Source organism: Carassius auratus, chromosome 34, assembly GCF_003368295.1.
Source record: "Carassius auratus strain Wakin chromosome 34, ASM336829v1, whole genome shotgun sequence".
In the NCBI taxonomy this organism is placed as follows: Eukaryota; Metazoa; Chordata; class Actinopteri; order Cypriniformes; family Cyprinidae; genus Carassius; species Carassius auratus.
The window spans coordinates 22,004,854-22,028,944 of NC_039276.1; the positions used below are offsets into that span (position 1 = coordinate 22,004,854).

General features: G+C 37.4%; 2 protein-coding genes across 2 annotated transcripts; one reads left to right on the forward strand and one right to left on the reverse strand.

Moving 5' to 3' along the window:
- Positions 1-962: 962 nt before the first annotated feature.
- LOC113053521 (tripartite motif-containing protein 16) lies at positions 963-13,953 on the reverse strand. The gene is made up of 6 exons (XM_026218638.1): positions 13,317-13,953; positions 8,691-8,786; positions 8,312-8,545; positions 7,279-7,438; positions 7,109-7,168; positions 963-2,145 (listed from the first exon to the last, which is right to left on the reverse strand). The coding sequence occupies exons 1-6, from the start codon at positions 13,887-13,889 to the stop codon at positions 1,601-1,603; spliced, it is 1,668 nt and encodes a 555-aa protein (XP_026074423.1). The 5' UTR covers positions 13,890-13,953; the 3' UTR covers positions 963-1,600.
- An 898-nt stretch (positions 13,954-14,851) lies between these two features.
- Positions 14,852-23,980, forward strand: pdk1 (pyruvate dehydrogenase kinase, isozyme 1). The gene is made up of 11 exons (XM_026218645.1): positions 14,852-15,506; positions 16,012-16,153; positions 16,229-16,300; positions 17,171-17,355; positions 17,597-17,692; positions 20,760-20,837; positions 20,938-21,014; positions 21,119-21,217; positions 21,294-21,404; positions 21,754-21,867; positions 22,743-23,980. The coding sequence occupies exons 1-11, from the start codon at positions 15,398-15,400 to the stop codon at positions 22,881-22,883; spliced, it is 1,224 nt and encodes a 407-aa protein (XP_026074430.1). The 5' UTR covers positions 14,852-15,397; the 3' UTR covers positions 22,884-23,980.
- Positions 23,981-24,091: the final 111 nt, after the last annotated feature.

Below are 24,091 nucleotides of genomic sequence, written 5' to 3' on the forward strand. Positions count from 1 at the left end.
CCGCTGTCGCCTCTGGCTTGCTTAGTTGGGGTCACTTCATCTACAGCGATATCATTGACTTGATTGCAAATTAAAACAGACACTATTTCAACTGAACAGAGATGACATAACTGAATTCAATGATGAACTGCCTTTAACTATCATTCTGCATTATTGAGACACTGTTTTCCAAATGAATGTTGTTCAGTGCTTTGGCGCAATGTATTTTGTTTAAAGCACTATATAAATAAAGGTGATTGAAATACACGCATTCATATCATTTGTGTTTTTATTTTGATATTTTCCATATTTATTCTAAATGGATTCATTGTCCAGTCGTCCAACAGTATTAAAGACAATATATTATAGTGTCAGACCTTCAGTTACAGTATTGAGTTATTATTTAGAGATTAAATAGCTCATTGTAACTGATTCATCTGATTTTTTGGGAGAAAAATCTTGATTACGTTTCTAAATTTCTTATTAATGTTTTCAACTGTAAATCATTTTGAAACATTTAACCTGTTTCTCATGTCACCCCGTCCCGTATACGGGACGCCTACGTTGACTATACTATATTACAATCAAATTTAATCTAATCTTGACAAACTAAATATCGTTGGAAAGGTCTAAGACTCCCAAATATATATTATACCAATATTTTTTGTTAAAAATTATGTAGGAAAAGTAATAGATCAATTTATGACAAGAGTGCACCCTCAGAAATCTACATTACAAAAGGAGCTTTGACCTTTGTTTAAAAAAAAGACTTCTTTGTTGCCTTTTTCTCTATCACATTTTAGAAATCATCAGAAGTTATATATCACTTGAAAACATAAAATCTCAAAATTCATCCTTTAAAACCCATTTTAAAATCAGACATTGCATTACCATGTAAATGGCACATCAAAATCATGTTACAAAATGTTTTCAGTCATGAATTATAAAAATGTAGGTTTGTATCATGCACATTCAAGTCTATCTTCAAAAATGTGAGTGACAGTTAACAGGTTAAAGCAGTTTGGGTTAACCATGCAGAACTCAACACTGATTATTGTCAGACTTTCAGAATCCCTTATTCTTTAATTAAGATTATAATAATTTAATTTTAAAGCACAGCCTCCATGAAATCAGACTTTAACACCACTTTTTAATTTGAGGTCATTCTGAGCTTTAATACAGATTTAAAATCACAATAAATAGTTTAATAGCTATGCTACTGTTTTAAAAATAAAATATTTGCAAAGATATGACATGAAACACAGGCATCTAACAGTTAATCTTAAAAAAAAACATATACATAAACCCAAGCAGGAAATAAAACAGTTATCATATAAACATGTCCCGTTCTGTGTCTTAAACTCCTGGAACATTAGTGTCTCATATTTTAGAGCAGTCAGTGCAATTTATTAAAAATATTCAATTAAGTCTGTATGTGTGTGAAAATTTTCAGATTTAAAGCCCCTTTGTAATCTTCAACATTTTCATAAGTAAACTATAATAATAATAATAATAATAATAATAATAATAATAATAATAATAATAAATAGCAGTAACTGTAACTAATTAAAGTTACATTTATTTTGTAATTGAATGACTTAACTCCGTTGCATGTGAGTAGTTACTCCCCAACACTGGTTAGGTCACACAGTTTCACTGCTGATCCACGATGAACTGCAAACCCAGGATAGAGAGGCTGAGTAAATGTGGTCTTGAATCTGTGGATGAGGCTCATTGTGTCAGAGACGCTGTAGAAGGACATAGTCCCTGCTCTGTGATCCACATACACTCCTATTCTCCTGCAGCTGAAGAGTTCAGGGAAATCAGAACAACTGCCATTGTTCCAGAATGAGTAACTAGAAGGAGAACAAGACAGTCTCCAGGATTGATCATTATATCCAAATAAACACTCATTTCCCCGTCCCTTCCTACTTATGTTTTTATATGACACTGATATACCCACACCAAGACTCCCGCTCCACTCAGTCTCCCAGTAACAGCGTCCACACACACTCTCTCTACACAACATATGCAACAAACTATCAAATCTGTCTGGATGATCAGGATACTGCTGGACTCCGTCAGTGAAGGTAACTGCTCTGTTCCTCTCAGACAGACGGAGGTGTTTATTCACTGTGTTTGGATCCATAGTGAACCCACTGGAATCTGATGGAGATAAAACAGAATCACTGAACTGAATTTAAATGAGTTTGTCATAAATGTTTTTGTAAGTGTGGGAGCCTCTTGGGGTATGTTGCATATTATTGTATAAAAAAATATATAACTTTATTCCATGGTCTGTCTGAACACTTGACTCTGATTGGCTGTAGGTATACATTAAAACCGTTTAATGCAAAGGTAGTTCCAAGTCAGTTTAATCACTGTTCTTTAATGTGCTGCTTTTATTGACACACACACACACACACACACACATTCAGGAGCACAGGAACTTGTTGTCAAGGCTTCCTCATTATTTTTATTAATAAATTATTAATTTTATTAATAGCTTAGATACTGGACCGTTGCATTATATTCCTCAGGAACAAGGAGGTAAAATCGCTGTTTAAAAGATTAGTTCACTTTAAAGGAACACTCCACCGTTTTTTGAAATAGGGCTTATTCACATTATTTCCTACATTTAGATAGGTGGGCAAATGCATTTTGTGTCAGTGCATGCATTGTTTTAGTTTTACTGGGTCGGCGTTAGCTTAGCTTAGCACAATGAATGGAATCCTTTGTTGCCAGCTAGCATGGCCTGAGTAAAAGTTATCAAAAAATAAAAAAAACCCCACCTAATTACTTCTTGTGGACTGCGTATTCACAACGAGTACAAATAGCGATCCAGATTAACACTAGGCGATTTCCTAGGCAGATATTGACTTGGGACTATATTATGGGGAAGCACAGGCGAAGCACTGCTGCTTAGGCGAAGCACTGCTACTTCGGCGCAGAGATATCACGCAACACATTAAATCCCACGACTTCTGTCAACATGCCGGCGTGCAACGCGTCAAAAAAAACAGAAGAAGAACATACCGGCCTGACCTGCACCGAGTGTCTTCGCTTTTGGATGATTTATTTTGAGAAGTTACAGCAAACTTGGTTATTACCTGCATAGCAAAAGGTTGTGAGAACAAGCAAAGGACATACACGAATGTAATGTTTCACAGAATTCCATCTAATGTGGAACTGAGAAATAAATGGCTAGCAGCTCTGGAGATCTGTAGTTCAACGCCTCTCAACAAAATGACGGTACTACGTCTGAAAGATACGGCAGTCCCATATATTTTCAAAGCACAGGAAGAACAAAGTGCACATGTAAGTTGTCTTTTATTTCTCTTCCTTATGTTAATCTGTGTTTTTATTCGGATGTAAAATAGATGCTGCACTAGACTACGGATAGACTAGACTACTATCTAGACTACGAACCTGTAAAATTAAATGACTGAGGGGTAAGTTAGCTAGCCATATTTCTCTCACCAAGTTAGACTCGGGAGTTTTAGTATAACTACTAGAGAGGAGAAGGCTACTAGCATTTTGACCAAAGGAGGTAGCAGAACGGTCTTCATTGTTTATGTAACACACACATACACACACACGTTGCGTGATATCTCTGCGCCGAAGTAGCAGTGCTTCGCCTAAGCAGCAGTGCTTCGCCTGTGCTTCCCCATAATATAGTCCCAAGTCAATATCTGCCTAGGAAATCGCCTAGTGTTAATCTGGATCGCTATTTGTACTCGTTGTGAATACGCAGGCCACAAGAAGTAATTATGTGGGTTTTTTTTTATTTTTTGATCACTTTTACTCAGGCCATGCTAGCTGGCAACAAAGGATTCCATTCATTGTGCTAAGCTAAGCTAACGCCGACCCAGTCAAACTAAAACAATGCATGCACTGACACAAAAATGCATTTGCCCACCTATCTAAATGTAGGAAATAATGTGAATAAGCCCTATTTCAAAAAACGGTGGAGTGTTCCTTTAAGAATAAAAATTTCCTGAAAATTAACTCAAATTAACCAAAGATTCGCACTCAATCTTTTTACATCTGCTAGTACATTTATCATTGCTACATTGCTATTACCTTTATCATCACATGAGAAACACAAAGTTTCAATGCCTTCTTCAGAATGATAATTTACTCACACCCTAGAAAAGGTAGTATCCTCACAATTATATTCCTCCTTAGAGAAAAATGGTATCTGTGAGGATTTCCAGTCAGGATTTAGACCTTATCATAGTACTGAGACTGCTCTCCTTAGAGTCACACATGACCTGCTCTTAACATCTGATCGTGGTTGTATCTCTCTATTAGTGCTATTGGATCTTAGTGCTGCGTTCAACACTATTGACCACAACATTGTTTTGCATAGACTTGAACTTGGCATTAATGGAAGTGCATTAGCATGGTTTAAATCGTACTTATATGACCGCCATCAATTCGTAGCAGTAAATGTAGAGGTACATATTGATCACAAGTGTAGTATGGAGTACCTCCAGGCTCAGTACTAGGGCCGCTACTCTTCACGCTTTATATGTTACCCTTGGGAGATATCATCAGGAAACATGGTGTTAGCTTTCACTGTTATGCTGATGATACTCAGCTCCATATTTCTTCGCGGACCAGCGAAACATACCAATTTGAAAAACTATCATGCATAGTCGATATAAAAAACTGAATAAGGAGTAATTTCTTACTGCTAAATTCTGTAAAAACAGAAGTGTTAATTATAGGACCTAAAAACTAATAACCCAGAACACTGTCTAAGACTTGTTGGCTGCTCTGTCAATTCTTTGTCATCAGATAGGAACCTAGGTGTGCTATTTGATCGCAATCTTTCCTTAGAAAGCCACATTTCTAGCATTTATAAAACTGCATTTTTCCATCTCAAAAATATATCTAAATTACAGCCTATGCTCTCAATGTCAAATTCAGAAATGTTAATCCATGCATTTATAACCTCAAGGTTAGATTATTGTACTGCTTTATTGGGTGGTTGTTCTGCACGCTTAGTAAACAAACAACAGCTAGTCCAAAATGCAGCAGCAAGAGTTCTTACTAGAACCAGAAAGTATGACCATATTAGCCCGGTCCTGTCAACACTGCACTGGCTCCCTATCAAACATTGTATAGATTTTAATATATTGCTTACTACTCATAAAGCCCTGAATGGTTTAGCACCTCAGTATTTGAATGAGCTCCTTTTACATTATACTCCTCTACGTCCGCTACGTTCTCAAAACTCAGGCAATTTGATAATACCTAGAATATCAAAGTCAACTGCAGGCGACAGAACCTTTTCTTATTTTAGTGCCTAAACTCTGGAATAATCCATTGGTCGGGAGGCATACACACTCTTGCAGTTTAAATCTAGATTAAAGACCTATCTTTAAAAGAAATCTGGTTTACACATAACACACTAATATGCTTTTAGTATCCAAATCCGTTAAAGGATTTTTAGGCTGCATTAATTAGGTAAACCGGAACCGGAAACACTTCACATAACACCCTATGTACTTGCTACATCATTAGAAGAATGAGATCAGAGGGTCACTGCAGTCATCCGGATCCAGTACGTATCCAGACATGATGGTGGATCAGCACCTAGAAAGGACCTCTACTGCCCTGAAAGACAGCGGAGACCAGGACAACTAGAGCCCCAGATACAGATCCCCTGTAAAGACCTTGTCTCAGAGGACCAGCAGGACAAGACCACAGGAAACAGATGATTCTTCTGCACAATCTGACTTTGCTGCAGCCTGGAATTGAACTACTGGTTTCGTCTGGCCAGAGGAGAACTGGCCCCCCAACTGAGCCTGGTTTCTCCCAAGGTTTTCTCTCCATTCTGTCACCGATGGAGTTTCGGTTCCTTGCCGCTGTCGCCTCTGGCTTGCTTAGTTGGGGTCACTTCATTTACAGCGATATCATTGACATGATTGCAAATGATTGCACAGATACTATTTAAACTGAACTGAATGATGACATCACTGAATTCAATGATGAACTGCCTTTAACTATCATTTTGCATTATTGACACACTGTTTTCCTAATTAATGTTGTTCAGTTGCTTTGACGCAATCTCTTTTGTTTAAAGCGCTATTTAAAGGTGACTTGACCCCCATGTTATTTTAGTCAAAAATAAATTAAGTTTTTTGAGGAAAACAACAGGCTGAGGTCCAAATCTGCAGTTTCAGTGCAGCTTCAAAGAGCTCTACATTATCCCAGCCGAGGAATAAGGGTCTTATCCAGTGAAATGATCTGTCATTTTCTAAAAAAAAAAAAAAAAATCATATACTTTTTAATCATTACGGAGCCCCGAAATTGAAATGCAGGAAAAAAATGTAGTGTGCACGATTTACTAATTTGTTTAGCCTCAACTCCTCTAGAGATAAACAGTTTAGTTTTACCATTTTCGCACTGGTGGTAGCACTTTTAGCTTAGCTTAGCATAGATCATCGAATCTGATTAGACCGTTAGCATCTCGCTCAAAAATTACCGAAGAGTTTCAATATTTTTCCAGTTAAAAACTTGACTATTTAAAACTCTAGCTACATCGTTTACTAAGGCCGACGGAAAATAAAAAGCTGTGATTTTCTAGGCTGATATGACTTGGAACTATACTCTCACTCTGGCATAATAATCAAGGAACTTTGCTGCTGTACCATAGGTGCAGCAGGCGCAGTGATATTACGCAGTGCCTGAAAATAGTCTAGCTGTGTAGTTGCTAGTTTGTGTAGTTGCAGCAATAGCAGAGCAAAATAAATGTTATAAATTAATTCATTCAAATAAATGTGATATTACCACACTATATGTTTGTTTTTTTATCTTAGAATATTTTTATAAACTACATTACCTTACTCTATATGTGGACTATTTAGATTAGGGTTAGAACTTCATTTCATTAAAGATGAATGACTCTATATCCACAGCATTTTACATCTGCTCTGTTTATGAGAAGTCTTTTAAAAGTCAAACCTTCTCAAACCTGCATTTATGGTCTGGTAAAGTTTTATTTGTCTAGTTTAGAGTTTATTTATTGTTCTCCAATAATGTATTTTATTTTTTATTTTATTTTTTTATTACTGATCTATTTAACCATATGTGTGTGTGTGTGTGTTTCATGTCTTACATTGTAGAAACTCCTCTCTGATCTTTGGTTCATTGGTGGGGATAATTTCAATGTATGTTGCTAAGGGAAAAGACATATTATTTATACACACAATAATATATTAATATATTATTTGAGATTCTTCAACATGATGCAAGACTTATTTCTAAGCATTATTTTTTGCTTTTTACCTTTGCCAGAAATCTTGTCAATTTCATCTCTACAGAAATCCTCTAGTTTTTCTTTCAGTTGAGAGATAGACTTTCTTACATCATCAAAAGAGAGGAGAGAGCTCACAGTGACATCAGGAATATCTGTAGATTCAGGGGATATAGCAAGAGATTGGAAGGTCTACAGGAAGAGATAAACACAAAAAATATATTATACAAAAAATAAATAACACTTTTATAACACCAGCACTACAATCAAATACAGTATTCACTCTTTTCTTTTTTCTTTTTTTTCATTCAAATCATTTTAAGATTTGGGTCTTTAATGACATAACCTACCACTTTGATAGTATCTGTGTTTAATTTGCAATGTAAATTTACATTCATTCAGTTAGTAGGCACTTTTAATCCAAAGTGAGCATTACAAGAAAGAGATTTATTTTAAGAAGGTAATAAACGGTGAAGTGCCAACCGAACAAAGCTATGAACATTATCTAGAATAGTTCTGCATCAGGATACAGTTATAGAAAATATTTCCTGAATTTTGTGAGGGATTGAGCACTTCAGGTAGGGTCAAAGTTTCAGTTTCACCATTAGGTGGATGTATTGGACTGGATATACTGTAGCTGAGTGAGGTGTGGTCTATGTGCAGCTGACAGTTCTGACAGTGAGTTCTTTAGCAATCTGGAGTATAGCGCTAGATTTTAACTGAGGAGGTGGAGGCCAGAAGGTGAAAACCAGTTCAATATACATAACATCTCATCTGGTCTATGAGATTTTCTTAATCTGTTTCATCCATCAAGCAAAAAATCGTGATGGCTAAGAAAAATTACAGCACTTGTCCTCAGTAAACCACATGATTCATGTCTGTCGCAAATGTTAGAGACAGGTTAAGTTTATTACTTGGGGTAAAGGGTTTGTTTAATTTAATAACCATAATTTTGAGCAATAGTAATAGTGATGTTTGCCTTAGCAAAAACAACCAACCCAATTTAAATTAAAATGAAAATTAAAAACATCAAGACTATACCCATCTGTGTTTCAGATCTGTTACCTGGAGGAAATGTATGTGATCATCTGTTTGTGAAATCTGCTCCAGTTCAGCGCCTATCCTCATCAGATCATCAATCTCCTGCTCCAGTCGATATATGAGTCCTTCAGCTCGACTCACTGCAGCCTTTTCCCGTTCTCTGATCCGCTGTTTCAACTCAGAGCGGCTTCTCTCAATGGAGAGGATGAGCTCAGTAAAGATCCTCTCACTGTCCTCCACTGCTGTCTGTGCAGAGCGCTGTTAGACACACATCACAATCATCTCATACTGGTGTCTCACACAGCCTGTGACCCACAGTGGGCTTCAGTGGGACTGAAAAAGCTCAAACACAGGAAGAGAGTCCAAACTGAGTTTTAAGCATTTGCTATTCCTTCAAACTCACCTTATGAGACTCTACAGCCTTTCTTAGCTGCTCAAGATCTTTCTTTCTTTGCTGGATTCTCTGCTGGAATTTTCTCTTTCTCTCTTCCAAAACCACCTGTATGTAAATCAAATATTAGTGTAAACTTCTGAGATATTTCCTAAAACTAAATAAACAGACAGACTGAAAATTATTGTATAAATTCAATAATAGCTAATCATATTCATTTGAGGTTGCAGAATATGTAGTATGAGACTGCCATGAAGCGGCAAAAATTCAGAAACCAAACTTCATATGGATATTATTATGTAAAATAAAGTTGCACAAACAGATATTGCCACATTTAAATATAATTTTTATACTGGATATTTAATAAAGATGTGATGTGATTTTTCCTTTGGAGTGTTACAAGCTCTTGGTGCATAAAGAAGATCTGTAAAGTTGCAAAGACTAAAGTCTCAAGTTAAGTCAACCACTCATACCTAAAACGGCTCAATCTAACATGCCCCCACATCTACGTCACTATGTGAGAAGATTTGCATAGTGCCACCAAAATGTTCACGCAAAGAAAGGAGGCATTAAGTAGGCATAACTTTTATTCTCGTTGTAGTATTGTTGCTGCCAATGCCGCCATTGTGGAGTTGCTGTGTGTTTCATTGTAAAAGTGAAACTACTTCGTTTAGCCTTCCAAAAGAGGACAATATCCATTTCGTCATGCTTAGAGCTGATCCGTGCTGGACGCTGAGGAAATACATCAACTTTTTATCAAGCCCACTGGCTGTTCCTCACTCAAACTAGACTGCCGTCCATTCCTCAGTTACAACTTTGCAAGGACAGTCTGGTGCTTCTGACACATGTAACGTTTTTTATATTTAAAGAATTTGCACCGATGATAGATGATAGATCCAAATGTGAGTTTTGAGCGCTTGTTGTTTGTCGTTTCTCCAGACATGGTTTAAAGTTTATGCGCCGCGATAAGCAATGCAACGCATAAAAAGATTTTATAGTCAGTACATTATAGTCAGTAATTATGTCCACACTGGATGCAACAAATTGCCTAATTTATAGTGGATTTTATTGTTTTTGTCTTGTCATGCCCAGGACACAGGGCATCAAAGTATGTTAAGGGGCATTACATTTCCGTCACACGCTTGAGGTGTTGAAAATAGCTTATACAGTATAATATTTATCAGCTTATACAGTACCTTGCTTTTCAGAATGATGAGCTTTGTAAAAATCAACGCGTTTCAGAAAGGTGGACCATAGAGGAGCAACAACATTTACTGTACACTACTGTTTTTTAACCTTAAACTGCATAAACACATTACATTAAACCAAATACACAACCTAATGTTCTTTTTTAGCAGACCCCTTTAAGGAAATAGTAACCCCTGAGTAACCCTGCTACTCAAAAACAATGACAACAAAAAAGCCTAAAGCAGCTGAAAATGACAGACCAGTTTCAAACCTTCCTGTCAAAAGAGTTGTGTGAACTCAATAACAAACAATCTGGCTTCAAAAGCAGACATTGCACAGAGACTGTCCTTCTGTCTGTAGATGAAACTAGAGGTGTGTTTCACAGCTAATCACTGGGGAACCTCATGGTTCACTGCTTGATCCTCTGTTTTTCTCCATATACACAACATCACCAGGCACTATCCGAAAGGCATACAGTATGGCTTCTGCTTTCACTGCTACCACTGGGATCAAAAACAATAAAGGCCTGGTATATTTCTGTGTTCCACATTATCTAGCATGTATTTCTCAACTCCAGTCCTTGGGATGCAACATAATGTTTTATATGTATCCCTGTTTAACATACCAACAAGCTAATGAGTAGAATCAGGCACTTTAACAATAATCTAAAACTTTCTGAGAGGTGGGTCCAAAGGACTGAATCTGGGAAAGGAACACTGTGTCATTGTACACCAGACACAGGAAAGATGATGTTATGAACCCAGATGCAGGTATTTATTGAAAAGAGGAACGAAGATGACAGGTGAGAATCAACAATGTGATCACGCTATATTTCATGCCTTTTCAGGTAAACAGCACACAACACAAAGGAACAGACAAGACGAGGAGGTAACACTAGGGAGTACTTTTATAGAGATGCTGGAGATAATGCTAGAGATAAATAAATGGAAAGCAATTAGTATGGTGGAGCCGGGGGATCATTGCACCCAGGATAAACTGGGAACCCCACCAGAAGAGGAGCAGACACTGGTAAGCTGGAGGGAGTGGGTGTCTTGACGGGACTAGTGGAGACTAATGAGTTTGGAGACCGGGCAGGACCGGCAGAGACGAGAAGACTTGAAAGCAGTAAGGAACAGGAGGAAATTATGGAGTAAATTAATTCAAAAAGGAGAAAAAAGATCTCAGAGCCTGGAGGATGTGGAACGGGGGGCACCACTTTTAACAGACCAGCTACACTCAAATACTCACTGGAACAGACATGGGGAGAAACTCATACACCTGGTCAGAGTTGACGGCAGGCTCAGGTTCCAGGATGGACATGATGGCAGACTGGACCTGTGGTTAGCATTGGCGTTGGGTCTGCAGTGGGCTCTGGCTTTGAGTGGGGACAAACTAGGGGGGTTCCTGTGATGGTTGGGGATGACACTAGTGCCTTGACCGGGATGGTAGTGAGGTTTAGGGGGGTGAGTGTAATGGAGGCCAGCGAGTTGGTGCTGTGCAGGTAAACCTCACTCCCTTGATCTCAAGAGATGCACTAGCGACTCCTTGTTAGTGTGCCTGCCTCCCATGCTGGAGACCTGGGTTTGAGACCCACTCGGAACAAGAACGAGGTGTGGTGGTGAGGACCCGGGAGAGAGGGGTTACATATGCACACATCACTATCTGATTACGGCGGCATTTACCATCTTATAAATCGGCATGGTGTTGTGTAGCTGTTTGCCTCTGCAGTAAGCTATTATGCTTGTTTTCTCTGTTTGCTCAAATATTTTGCTCTTTTCAGTTATTCCTCTAAAAATAATTTCACAACTCTCTAAACAATAACCTTTATTACTTGCTTGCGTGGCAAACTGAGATTAAAAGCTTAAGCTTCCTGTTTCCGGAGGTTGCTGGTTTCTCTCATTTTTCGAGGGCTGAACCATACAGAAACTTAGGAGGGTCGTAAGCAGTTTCCATTACGTCTGATTTCTGCATGTCACCCAAGCCTGACGGGTTTAGAAGTAACTCTCTCTCACCTGATATAGCCAAGCTATCCTCTGATAGATCAACGTGGTCAGCCATTACATCTTACTCTACAGCTAAAATCGGAAAAGAAGCAGAAACAGAGCATGGATTCAGATGCAGGTGACAGGCCACTGAAGACTCTACTGCTGAGTGTCTGGCCAAATCCAGTTCTCCCATCCCTTGAGTCTCTAACACGGAATACCCCTTGGTAGGTAGCTTGATCCTTAAAGGGCCAAACAAATACCAGGAAATTTCCTTCATGCAAAAAGGCGTGGCAGGCAGTAGTTGCTGCAGGTTGAGCAGGCGGCAACCTTTTCCCATCATAAAGGTCCCTCTGAGCTCCTTTGGCATCTACAATTTTGCTGTGGTTCGTTTACAGACCTTGTGCAGATTACTGTCTGCTTGAGAGTCCTAGTCGATCATGCTAGGTGGTCTAGACCAGGGCTATTCAAATCTTGCCCTGGAAGGCCAGTGCACTTCAGACTTTAGCTCCAACCCTGATCAAACACACCTACCTGTGATTTTCTAATGATCCCAAAGACATTTATTAACAGGCTCAGGTGTGTTTAATTAGGGTTGGAGCTAAATTCTGCAGTTCAATGGCCCTCCAGGGCAAGATTTTAATTGCCATGGTCTGGACTATTGGTCAGGGAAGAGGTAATTGTCTTCCTTCTCTTCATTTTCCATGTCCAAATCAAGGTGGTCAAAGTTAGCATTGCACTCTGCATCCTCGTCCCCCGGTTCAACTTCCTCCTGAGTGAGCAGGCCCTTAACAGTGGAGGGATACCCAGGGATTCGGCTTCCATCATGTCTGCCCAACTCATAGTAGCTTGCGTTAGATGGTCAGTTGCCACAGATTGTGGCAAAATTTCTTTGCATGGGTCCTGCATTTCAACCACTGCCACTCTCAGCCTCCTTTCCAAGATTTCCACCGGCAATGATACACAGTGAGTGCATGTTTGTGGGTCGCGAGCAACATTCGAGTGTGCTTCGGCCCATGCACATGATGCAGCTTCACATGACAAGTTAATTAAATCTTCTGAAGTTCATTCGTTAAATCTTTAATAACTGACAGCAGCTTTTATATTTGGTTGGAGAGCAAAGCATTTGAGTCACGCATACATCAACTGACAAAGAAGCTAGTGGAGAAAGAAGTGACTGGATCTAAACCTTCAGATGACACCAGGAAAGCCATAACGGTGGGGAAGGTTAGTACAATTGCAAGGGCCTCAACGAGGGAGAGGGAGTCCAAATGTGATTTCTACCATATGGAGGAGTCACTCCTGTTATTAACTATATTGTGTGTGAATGAAACCTTCAGTCTCGCAACTACAGTCTCAGAATGAAACCTACAGTCTCGCAACTGTTTTATTACAGTTATGCACCGTTAGTAACTTGAGAGCAAAGAAAGACAAAATATAAACACAAAAATCTATTATCACTTCGTACCTGTTTCTTTGTCCTCTCTGCTACAGCTGCTACAGTATCATGGTTTTTGTGATTATCCATCGTGCACAGATAACAAATGCACTGCTGGTCAGTATGACAGTAGATCTCCAGTTGTTTATTATGTTTCGGGCATATCATCTCCTGAAGTCGTCCAATGGCTTCTGTCAGATTGTGTCTCTTACCTTTAAAGAGATTCTCATGTTGTTGGAGGTGATTTTGACAGTAAGAGTTCAGGCACACCAGACAGGACTTGATGGCTTTGTGTTTTCTCACAGTACAGACGTCACACTCCACATCTTCAGGTCCAGCAGGAACAGAAGCCTGAAGTTTAGTCTTAGTCAGTTGCTCCACCACTTCAGCCAGCATAGTGTTTTTATTTAAAGCAGGTCTTGGAGTGAAGGTCTGCCTGCATTGAGGACAGCTGTAGACGCCCATCAGATCCTCCTGATCCCAGCACTCTGTAATACAGCTCATACAGAAACTGTGTCCACAGGGAATGGTCACTGGATTCTTCAGGAGATCCAGACACACCGGACAGCTGAACTGGTCCTGGGAAAAACTGGTTTCTGCCATTTCACTGCATGTACTGTCAGAAAGAGAAACAAATATCAGCTCAACAGCACTTAAGTTTCACTTTCTCTGAACAAATGAAACAGTTTCCTGGTTGACAAGACTTGCAAAATAGGTGTGTCTAGAATGAGAAGCTTAAGGAATTTAAATATTCTGGCTCCAAGAATATTTCATAAAACAATAAAATCTACAGAACGGATAAGCTCATTAAAAAAAATATGAGGCAAATTGAACAAAAATAACATAAAAAGTTAATTTTGTGTCTTAAGGCAGACTTTTTTTATTGACTTCACAGCTCTTAGAGGTAGCATAAAGCAATCCAATTGGATTTAATAAATAAAAACACTAAGCAACATTATATATATATATATATATATATATATATATATATATATATATATATATATATATATATATATATATTATTATACATTTATGGTTTCATTCTTTTTAAAATACCACTGTTACAATGATACTTATGTACTATAACAGTTCTTGGTTCACGTCTCGCTGGACAAGAGAAGAAGAAAAAAAAAATTAAGTGAGTGTGTTTTACTGAATGACTTTACTAATTCATAGTTTTGATCCACTATGAAAAACCAGTCCTTCAGTTGGTCTTCTTTTTTTCTTTTTCTTTCTTTTTAAGGAGCTGCCTCCTAAAATCCCAAGACTACACTTGGTGACTGGTTACTGTGGCTCACCATTTTGTGCAGATTCACAGATACCAAAAATCAGTAATGAAGCCTTTTAAACTCACACTTAGCGTTTTCAAAGTTAAAACTTGTGTAGCACTTGTTCTTTATTATATTAAAAGTATTTAAATATCATTATGTTTAAATGATGGGGCCCTTGACAGCAATAAACAAGATGTTTTTCAAAAGATCATTGATGAATAAAAAGCCCCTCTACAGTCATGTGCAACGCCACATATGGCCACGTGACCCAAAGACGCACGTAATGCGGAAGTAAAACAGAGTGGCTGCTCTCTGACGCACAGAAACATCTACGTTAGTGCAGCATTAATTTGTTTACAGCAACCTGGCCAATCGGTTTGATAATCAAGCAGGGAAACAGGTCAGAGATTAGGGCTTTTCTCAGCCTCTGCTGTCCTCGGAGCTCAGCCGCTGTTGTCTAGAGGCAGTTTTAAGGACAGTGTGCTGTTTGTGGGAATGTGCGCTTTACATGCGGCGAGAGGCCCAGTGTTAACTGATGCTGTCTATCACATGAGCACACACACACACGCTGGAGGAGTGTTATCGGTCTTCACACCCGTCACGCACTACTCCGGGATCACCTGCTTGTTCAGGGCGATGTCATGCATATAATAATCATTACAGAGTCTGATACAGAAGAGTGAGACTGCGTTTTCCAGACAGCGCTGGATATCATGACTGTCATTCAGAGTCATACTTCGAGAGAGAACTGCGCGGTTTACTGCTGATTGTGTTTGGGACAAGAGCATACGAGCTCCATTTTTTGGGGGGATTTTCTAAAGAATTAAAGCCTCCAACATGAGGATCTTCAGGACTCTGATGAACGCTGCATCCGTGGCCAAACAAATCGACTTCTACTCCAGATTCTCTCCTTCTCCTCTCTCGATGAAACAGTTCATAGACTTCGGTGAGTCCGGAAATATAATGCGCATGATTCAATATGAGGACAGCTTTACTGGAAGGTGCATTTAGTTAACTTTAGTATCCCATGAACAATACTTCATCAGCATTCACTAATGCTTTTAACAGTAGTTAATGCACTTGATATTAACACGAACTACCAGTATTTTCATTAGCTATCATTAACAAAGATGAATAAATACTGTAATGCATGCATTGTTAGTTGTTCATGTTAGTTAATACACTAACTAATGGAATTCTATTAAAAAGTGTTACAGAGTAAACAAACAGAAAGTGCCATGGAGGTATTCCTGTGCATTATATTCAGTTATATATAATTATATTTACGTGCCATGGTATTTTTGTAAGTCATAGAACACAATCAAACGAAAATATACGAATAAAAGCTAATTAAAGATATAAAACCATGTTGTTTTGTGAGCTGGATAGAATCAGTGTGTGTACCAAAGCTGATGTTATCTGTCTCTCTCTCTGTGTGTATTTGTCTCTAGGTTCAGAGAACGCATGTGTGAAAACGTCATTCACGTTCTTGAGACAGGAGCTGCCTGTCAGGCTGGCGAATATCATGAAAGAGATCGATTTATTGCCTGATAACCTCCTGAGGACCCCTTCAGTGCGTCTGGTGCAGAGCTGGTCAGTTCGTGGATGTGTGTCTTGTTCTTCTGATGCGAGACGTGTCTAAACCGTGCTTGTGTCTCGTCTCTGCAGGTACATGCAAAGCTTCCAGGATATACTGGAGTTCAAGGACAGGGATGTCGATGATGAAATGCTCAAACAAGAGTAAGAGCACTTCTTTAGATTCCCAGGGTTATAAGAAGCAGAATCATAATAGTTGGGTAAACATCTATAGTGGGGAAGATAATATAGATACAAATATGTAAAAAAAAAATTGTATAAAATTAGAGAGCTTGATTAAGTTGGTAAGAAGAGAGAAAGATGCTAGGTATGCTGGCACTCCTTCATTCATTGCTTCTGGAAAAATCCACAAAGTTAACCAGTTTTTGTAATTTGACACCATGGTATTATACACATAGTATAGTTTTTGAATATGAAAATAACTTTGCTAGGTTAACAAATTGTCATTGCACAAAAAAACCCTTAAAAAGAAAACTTTATTTTTTTTATAAAATATAAGTCTATATATATATATATATATATATATATATATATATTTTATTATTAAATGCTGGTCAGAAGAATGATGTCAGATCTGCAATCACTGTATTTGAAACACTCAAGCAGCATTAACTAGTTTCCTGTCATTTAATGCCGACGCAATAAAACACTGGAATATAAATGTACAATTAATTGTATTATTATAATATATTTGTTTAAAATATTAATTATTATGGAAACATGTCATTGCACATGCACGCACCTGTATAAAGTTAGAGTTAGATAGTTTAGCGATTAAAATAATATTAAATGATTGATACGTATGTTTCACATAATTTGATATTTCCAAATGGAAAATTAAATGTTGGCATATTTTAAAATAATTCTGGTCTATTTGGTAAAACTGCAATTATTTAAAATGATCCCAAACACCTGAAACACACTTTGGGTCTCGATACATGAAGACCTCTATCTTCCAATGCTACCTGTGCTAACACACACACACACTCACACACACACACACTGTTGTTGTAGCTTCACAGATGCTGTGATCAAGATCAGGAACCGTCACAATGATGTGGTGCCCACCATGGCTCAAGGGGTGGTGGAGTACAAGGAGACCTACGGGACCGACCCCATCACCAGCCAGAACATCCAGTACTTCCTGGACCGGTTCTACATGAGCAGGATCTCCATCAGGATGCTCCTGAACCAGCACAGTGAGACACACACACACACACACACACTCTGTTATGGAGCGCAGAAGTGTGAAGTCTGCTGTAAATGCAAGGGCTTCTGGAATGTTCACTCATGAATTGGTTTAGCTGCAGCGGCTGACATGTTTACACGCTTCACAGCCATCAGTGGCCTGGATTTCTGAGCCAGTACACATGGAGCTGTGTTGTTCCTCCAGCGGTGAGAGGATTGCATGTCGATGACATAATGTCTGTGTGTTTCCAGCTCTTCTGTTTGGGGGAAAGATACGCGACAATCCTGCTCATCCCAAACAGATCGGCAGCATTGACCCCAGCTGCTGTGTCACTGATGTCGTGAAAGGTGACTGTGATCTATCTGTCTTATTAACACATAGCAGTAATGTAAGGTTTTATTAGTGGGGTAATGACAGTTAAGAAAATGTTCCCTCAAACATCTCAATTCTCAGATTATATATATATATATATATATATATATATATATATATATATATATATATATATATATATATATATATATATATATATATATAAAATATTATTATTATTTATTTATTTATTTTTTTAAATCAGCATAAATTAAATTCAGTTGGTTACATCAAATGCTACATGAAGTATTAAACACTTAGTCCTTTAGCAGATGCTTTTATCCAAAGCGACTTAAAGATGAGGACAGTGGAAGCAATAAAAAACAAAAAGAGCAATGATATATAAGTGCTATAACAAGTCTCAGTTAGGTTAACACAGAACATGAAGCACGGGATTTTAAATAATGTAATAAATAAAAATAAAACAGATTTTATCATTAATATATCATTATATAACCACTAATAAAAATCTTATAATTTAAAATAATTAATTGAAAAACTAATTGAAAATAGCTATATATATATATATATATATATATATATATATATATATATATATATATATATATATATATAGTTGCAATCAAAATTACTCAACCCTTCAGAGACTGCAGTACTTTACAAATATCATCTATAACAGTTCACTGGCATATTAAAAGTGATATTATGGACATATATATATGGATATACTGTATATGGACCCATGGATCAGCGGTTTGCTGCTGCAAAACAGGCAAAGCTCATAAGCAGAAGAACACCATCTCCATCCTCAAACTTGGAGGTGGATCAGTCCTGTTATGGGGTTTCTTTACTGTAGCAGGAAGTGGAAATCATGACTGTATGAAGGACATCATGGATTATTTGAATTATCAGGCCATTTTGACAAGAATTGTGATGCCTTTGGTGCAAAAACTGAAGCTGATGATCAGTGGACTTTCCTGTGGGACAGTCATCCCAAAGTACACATCCAAATCAGGGATCAGTCATAGAATGTACTTGAGTGACCTGTTCAGTCTCCAGGCTTAATTCTCATTGGAAATATCTGGTTGAATTTGAAGAAAGCAGTAGTGAATGTGAAAACCAAAGATTATCAGCGATCTGAAAGCTTTTTCAGGTGTGGAATGGGCCAAAACTGTAGTAGAGAGATGACAGAAGCTTCTAAACACTTACAGACAGCGTTTATTGGTGATTTTAATGAGTAAAAGATTCTGCACAAAGGGGGTTGAATAATTTTGAACATGAATGTTTAGAGCCAATTCGAATTTTAGCATGATTCATCAATGTTCCATTCTCAGAATCACTCCGTTATAAATGTTTTGGAAAATGCAAAATACTATCTCTCTCTCTCTCTCTCTCTCTCTCTCTCTCTCTCTCTCTATATATATATATATATATATATATATATATATATATATATATATATATATATATATATATCTCTATATAGATATATATATCTATATATATATATATATATATATATATATATATATATATATATATATATATATATATATATATATATATATAGATAGATAGATAGATAGATAGATAGATAGATATATTTGTTATTTCAGATGAGATAGATAGAAAATGTTTATATCAGCATAAGTTACATTTATTATAGCAAATCCTACCTGATTTGTATTTTTATTTTCTAGCATTACAGTTATTACTAGGGATATTAATTTCGGTTAGTTTTCCTAACCGACAACCGGCACTCTTTATCCGATTATTAACCGTTAACTGACAAGATTATTCTGCGTGCGGAGAAAAACATGATAAAGCTAGGCTATATATAGTGAATAAATAGGCCTATACGAAAGATATATTGTTACTTGAATAATAAATTATGAAAATGAACGAAAAACGCAGAGTAAATTTTTGTGCTGCGCGAAATGAAACAGACGACAGAAGCCGGCATCCTATTTTTCTTTAGGCTTATTTTACACACACATTTTATTGTGAATGTAAACAAATAAAGGCAAACCGTTTACAATTCCGATTATCTTTATGACTTTGAGAAGTAGCTTCCAATGTTAGAAGGGACACTCGAGTGATAGCGCTGGCGCTGCATGCACACTCACAGTTAACACAGGTTTGCAGCCCGTTCATTATCATAATACAATACAGTCAGTCAGACACATGGGGAAAACACACTGCTCCGTTTAAATGTGTAATAAAATCTGTGCTGTTAAGTGTGATGTTGTGCAAAACATTTAGTTTTATGTGGATATTGGAACGCGAGTGAAGTAGGCTATAATAATAATTTGTCATTAAAATACATTGCGAATACAGAAATATTTGATTTTATGTTGAATGAGAGAACCAAAGTTGGTTTCGTTTTAGCTTGAATTAATATATTGGTATAACTTATTTATAACCTATTTATAACTTATTTATAACCTTGTCGTTTATATTGGTATAACTTATTTATAACCTATTAACCTATTTGTAATTCTTGTTCTTTTCTTTTGTAATACTGTTCATAGAAAGGATTTGTTGTGGAGTGAGGGGAACTAAAATAGCATAGCTATGTTTACAGTGTTTATTATAATTATTGTAAGCATTTTGCATACGCATTAGGCCTATTTCTGAATGAAATAAAAAAATGCAACTTATAAATAGGCTACGCAATGTTTTTTTTTCTCTCTAAGAAACAAAAAAAAGTTATGCGTAGCATATTTGAACCATGCAGCAAACCTTTTTAGATATTTTTATCAATTATTGAAAATAAATCAAATACTTTTTAAACTATTTAACTGATTGTATTAATCTGTCAAATTTCTTAACAGTCAGTTAACTGCTTAAAATGGACACCCCTAGTCATGACAGTGGAGAAAGGATTTTTTTTCTTTTGCAGTGAAATATGATATGAATGCCAACTGCCACCCAAAGTACATTAGAAACTGTGAAGCAATACTCTGGCAAACACACTGGAATAACAACAGCACCTTCTGCCTTGAAGCTACTTTACAATCTATAAAAAAATCCCTTTTTTCCTGTTCGGTATTTAAACTTTGTCCTGTTCCTGTATTTCAGATGCGTATGAAAATGCCCGTAACCTTTGTGACCGATATTACATGAACTCACCCGAGTTAGTGCTGGAAGAATTTAATGGTAACTTCTCGCTGCATGCACATTTTCCTGAAGTCACGTGCTGAATGAATGATTAGTAAACCATCAGCATTGCTCATGTTTGTGTGTGTCTCCTCCACAGTTAAAGGACCTGATAAACCCATGGCTGTGGTGTATGTGCCGTCTCATCTGTACCACATGGTGTTTGAGCTCTTTAAGGTGCTGGACTTCTTCATCTGTAGAGCACATCTGACATAAGTTCTGAGTAAAGTGTTGATATTCAGGATTGGATCATGCATTAATATGTTGTGTGACTCCTGCAGAATGCCATGCGTGCAACCATGGAGCTTCATGAAGATGCCATGGAGTATCCCCCGGTGCATGTGCAGATCGTCCTGGGCCACGAGGACCTGACCGTGAAGGTATGGACAGACCGGACAGACCTCACTATTAAACGATAAAAGCGTGTTTGATGTGAATGGTGTTGTTCTGTGATAGGTCAGTGATCGCGGAGGCGGAGTCCCGCTGAGGAAGATTGACAGGTTGTTTACGTACACATACTCCACTGCACCTCGTCCTCAGATGGACACGTCTCGAGCCACTCCTCTGGTCAGTGTCTGACCTCTCTGAAATCTGAACGTACTGTCTGCAACTCACCACTTTCTTTCACTTTCATTTTTTATAATGGTTAGAACTGAATAGTTGTAGTAGCTGTGGCTTAGTGATTGTCTTACGTGCTCAGACAAATAATGGAGCAAGTTGGAGCCTGCATTTCTTGATCTCATTCTCTCTGTCTTTCTCTGCATTGATTTCTGTTTCAACTTGTCTGTCAGTAAAAATGACATGCACGTTGTTTTGAAATACACATTTCCTGTCCTGACCTGTTTAAGCACCCACAATATGCACTGTATATCTCTGCTATGTTGATGGCATGTGTGTGTGTGTGTGTTTGTCTCAGGCTGGTTTTGGTTATGGGCTGCCCATCTCCAGACTTTACGCCAGATATTTCCAAGGAGACCTGAAGCTGTACTCTATGGAGGGATACGGCACAGATGCCGTCATTTATATCAGAGTGAGTAACCATAACCCTAAACATAACCCTTGGTTTTCACCTCCCGAAAACAATATCTTCTTCTTATAATTATTTGCATTAAAAAAAAAAAGAAATTCTATTTTAGTACATTTCAGTTTTTTTGCATTGACGTAATCTCGTGCCTATAGTCAAATGTCCAAAATATAATTATTCACAAAAATAAAAACTTCATAAGGCAAGTACATTCTGTGATCAAATACAATCGACTTGTTAACGTGCTCCACAGCGCCACCTAGTGCATTTAGTTATAACTGGCTTTTAGTTTGTGTGCTTAGGATTTATCCTGGATTCCCTGGCCTGCAAAGATAATTAGTTAAATTCGAATAGTGTTTTTATTTATATACATCTATTTTTGCACTCTTCTAACAGTAATGTGGAAAAATATGATTAAAAACAACAATACAATAATTTGAAATGTGCCTCTCAATGCAAGAAAATCTGAATGGTTCCAAAACCGACTTAATTTAATGCTTTCGGATATGAAACAAAAATAAGAAGCAGAGCAACTCTTTTCAACATTGATAATAATCAGAAATGTTTCTCAAGCAGCAAATCAGCAAATTAAAAGGATCATTTGACACTGAAGACTGGAGTAATGATGCTGAAAATTCAGCTTTGCTTCACAGGAATAAATTACATTTTCAAGTATATTATTATAGAAAGCAGTTATTATAAATTGTAAAAAATATTTTAGAATATTTTCATTTTGACAGTATCAAATAAATGCAAATGCAAAAAAAGGCTTATTTAAAAAAAAAAAACACCAAACTCTTACTGACCTCAAACTTTACTTGAATGATGGTAAAAAATTGTGCATTTTTTATTTATAATTTATTTATTTTTTATCCCTAAAGGCTTTGTCCACTGAGTCCATCGAGAGGCTTCCCGTTTACAATAAATCAGCCTGGAAACATTATAACACCATCCACGAAGCCGATGACTGGTGTGTCCCCAGCAAAGAGCCCAAGGACATGACCACCTTCCGCAGCTTCTAGTCTGATCTCAAAGCTTGTGTCATCAATGTGTTCTTCCAGACTTCAGCCGACCAAATCAAGCATCTTACCTTCATCTGACCACCCATCTGTAGATCAGGAGAAAGGAACAAAACAGGCGCTCAGAGGAATATATAAAAGAGCGTATATAATGTTTCTAGTGTATTCTAATGAGAAAGTTGTCAGTGTTGTCAGTGCCATCACATCCCCAGATAGACAATTTAGGCTGTTGTCCTTCTGCCGTATTTTGAGTGTGATCCAGTGGGACCTATTAATCTTACATTTGGATGTGTAATCCAGTATTTATTTGTCTGTCATTACGAGACAGACTGAAGTGTTGATGACTTTTGCTTTAAACTGACATGTTGTGATTTGGGAAATCAAGCTTGTGTGTCACACAGTTGTGGGCTATAATATTTACACCAGCATAACTGGCGTACACTCCATGTGCAGTTAATTTTTCTTTTCTAAGAAGGTAGTGTGAAGAGTTTGAAAGAGTTAAACGCTTGACACCATTAGAAAATGTTCAGCTTTAACTAAGTAATTAACATTTCAGGCACTTAAAAAAAAAAAACGCATGGACTTGTGAACTGTATGCTTCTTTTGACTAGTTTGAAACTGTCAGAGTAGTAGTCCTGTTTCAATAAAGCACTTAGCAGTACAATAGCAGTGCCCTCTACTGGACACAGACTGTGACTGCAGATTCAGTCAAGGCGCTTTTCTGTACGTGCTTGGATTTCTCGAGTCATTTCTGCAATGACAAGTGTTTTTTTTCCCCTTCCAGAGTAACCAAAGATACGCCTCGTTTACGTACATTTACAGTTCCACGAAGTATCAAAATGTATTTTTATTTTATTTTAAAGAGTTTTTCTATTATTTGAGGTTTGTGGGGAGTAGAATGTGTTTTCCGATGAAGTGACATTCGAACGTTAGTGTACAGTAGTGGCGGGAGAAAAGAACCTATTCGAAATTCTCGAAACAACACGCGGGTGACGCCTGCTGATCAGAACTATCTAAATGCAACAAAAACATATGCCAGGCAAAGATGAAAACCCACAATCTACTAAAAATCCTAATAAAAAAAATCAAATACCATTAAATATTAAGTTTCTGTGTGTGTTATTTTATAATTTACAGGGCTTGGCTATAAGAGGCTATTAACTACTAATCCTTGTATACAAATGTCATTAAAAATATCTCAAAATGTATAA

Coding starts and splice junctions, on each gene's coding strand:
- LOC113053521 (XM_026218638.1), bottom strand. CDS start 13,889: ATGGCAGAAACCAGTTTTTCCCAGGACCAGTTCAGCTGTCCGGTGTGT. Junction 8,787..13,316: donor CAGAGAGGACAAAGAAACAG/GTACGAAGTGAT, acceptor ATTTACATACAG/GTGGTTTTGGAAGAGAGAAA. Junction 7,439..8,311: donor ATCACATACATTTCCTCCAG/GTAACAGATCTG, acceptor CTCTTCCTGTAG/ACCTTCCAATCTCTTGCTAT.
- pdk1 (XM_026218645.1), top strand. CDS start 15,398: ATGAGGATCTTCAGGACTCTGATGAACGCTGCATCCGTGGCCAAACAA. Junction 16,301..17,170: donor GATGAAATGCTCAAACAAGA/GTAAGAGCACTT, acceptor CTGTTGTTGTAG/CTTCACAGATGCTGTGATCA. Junction 21,015..21,118: donor TGGTGTTTGAGCTCTTTAAG/GTGCTGGACTTC, acceptor TGACTCCTGCAG/AATGCCATGCGTGCAACCAT.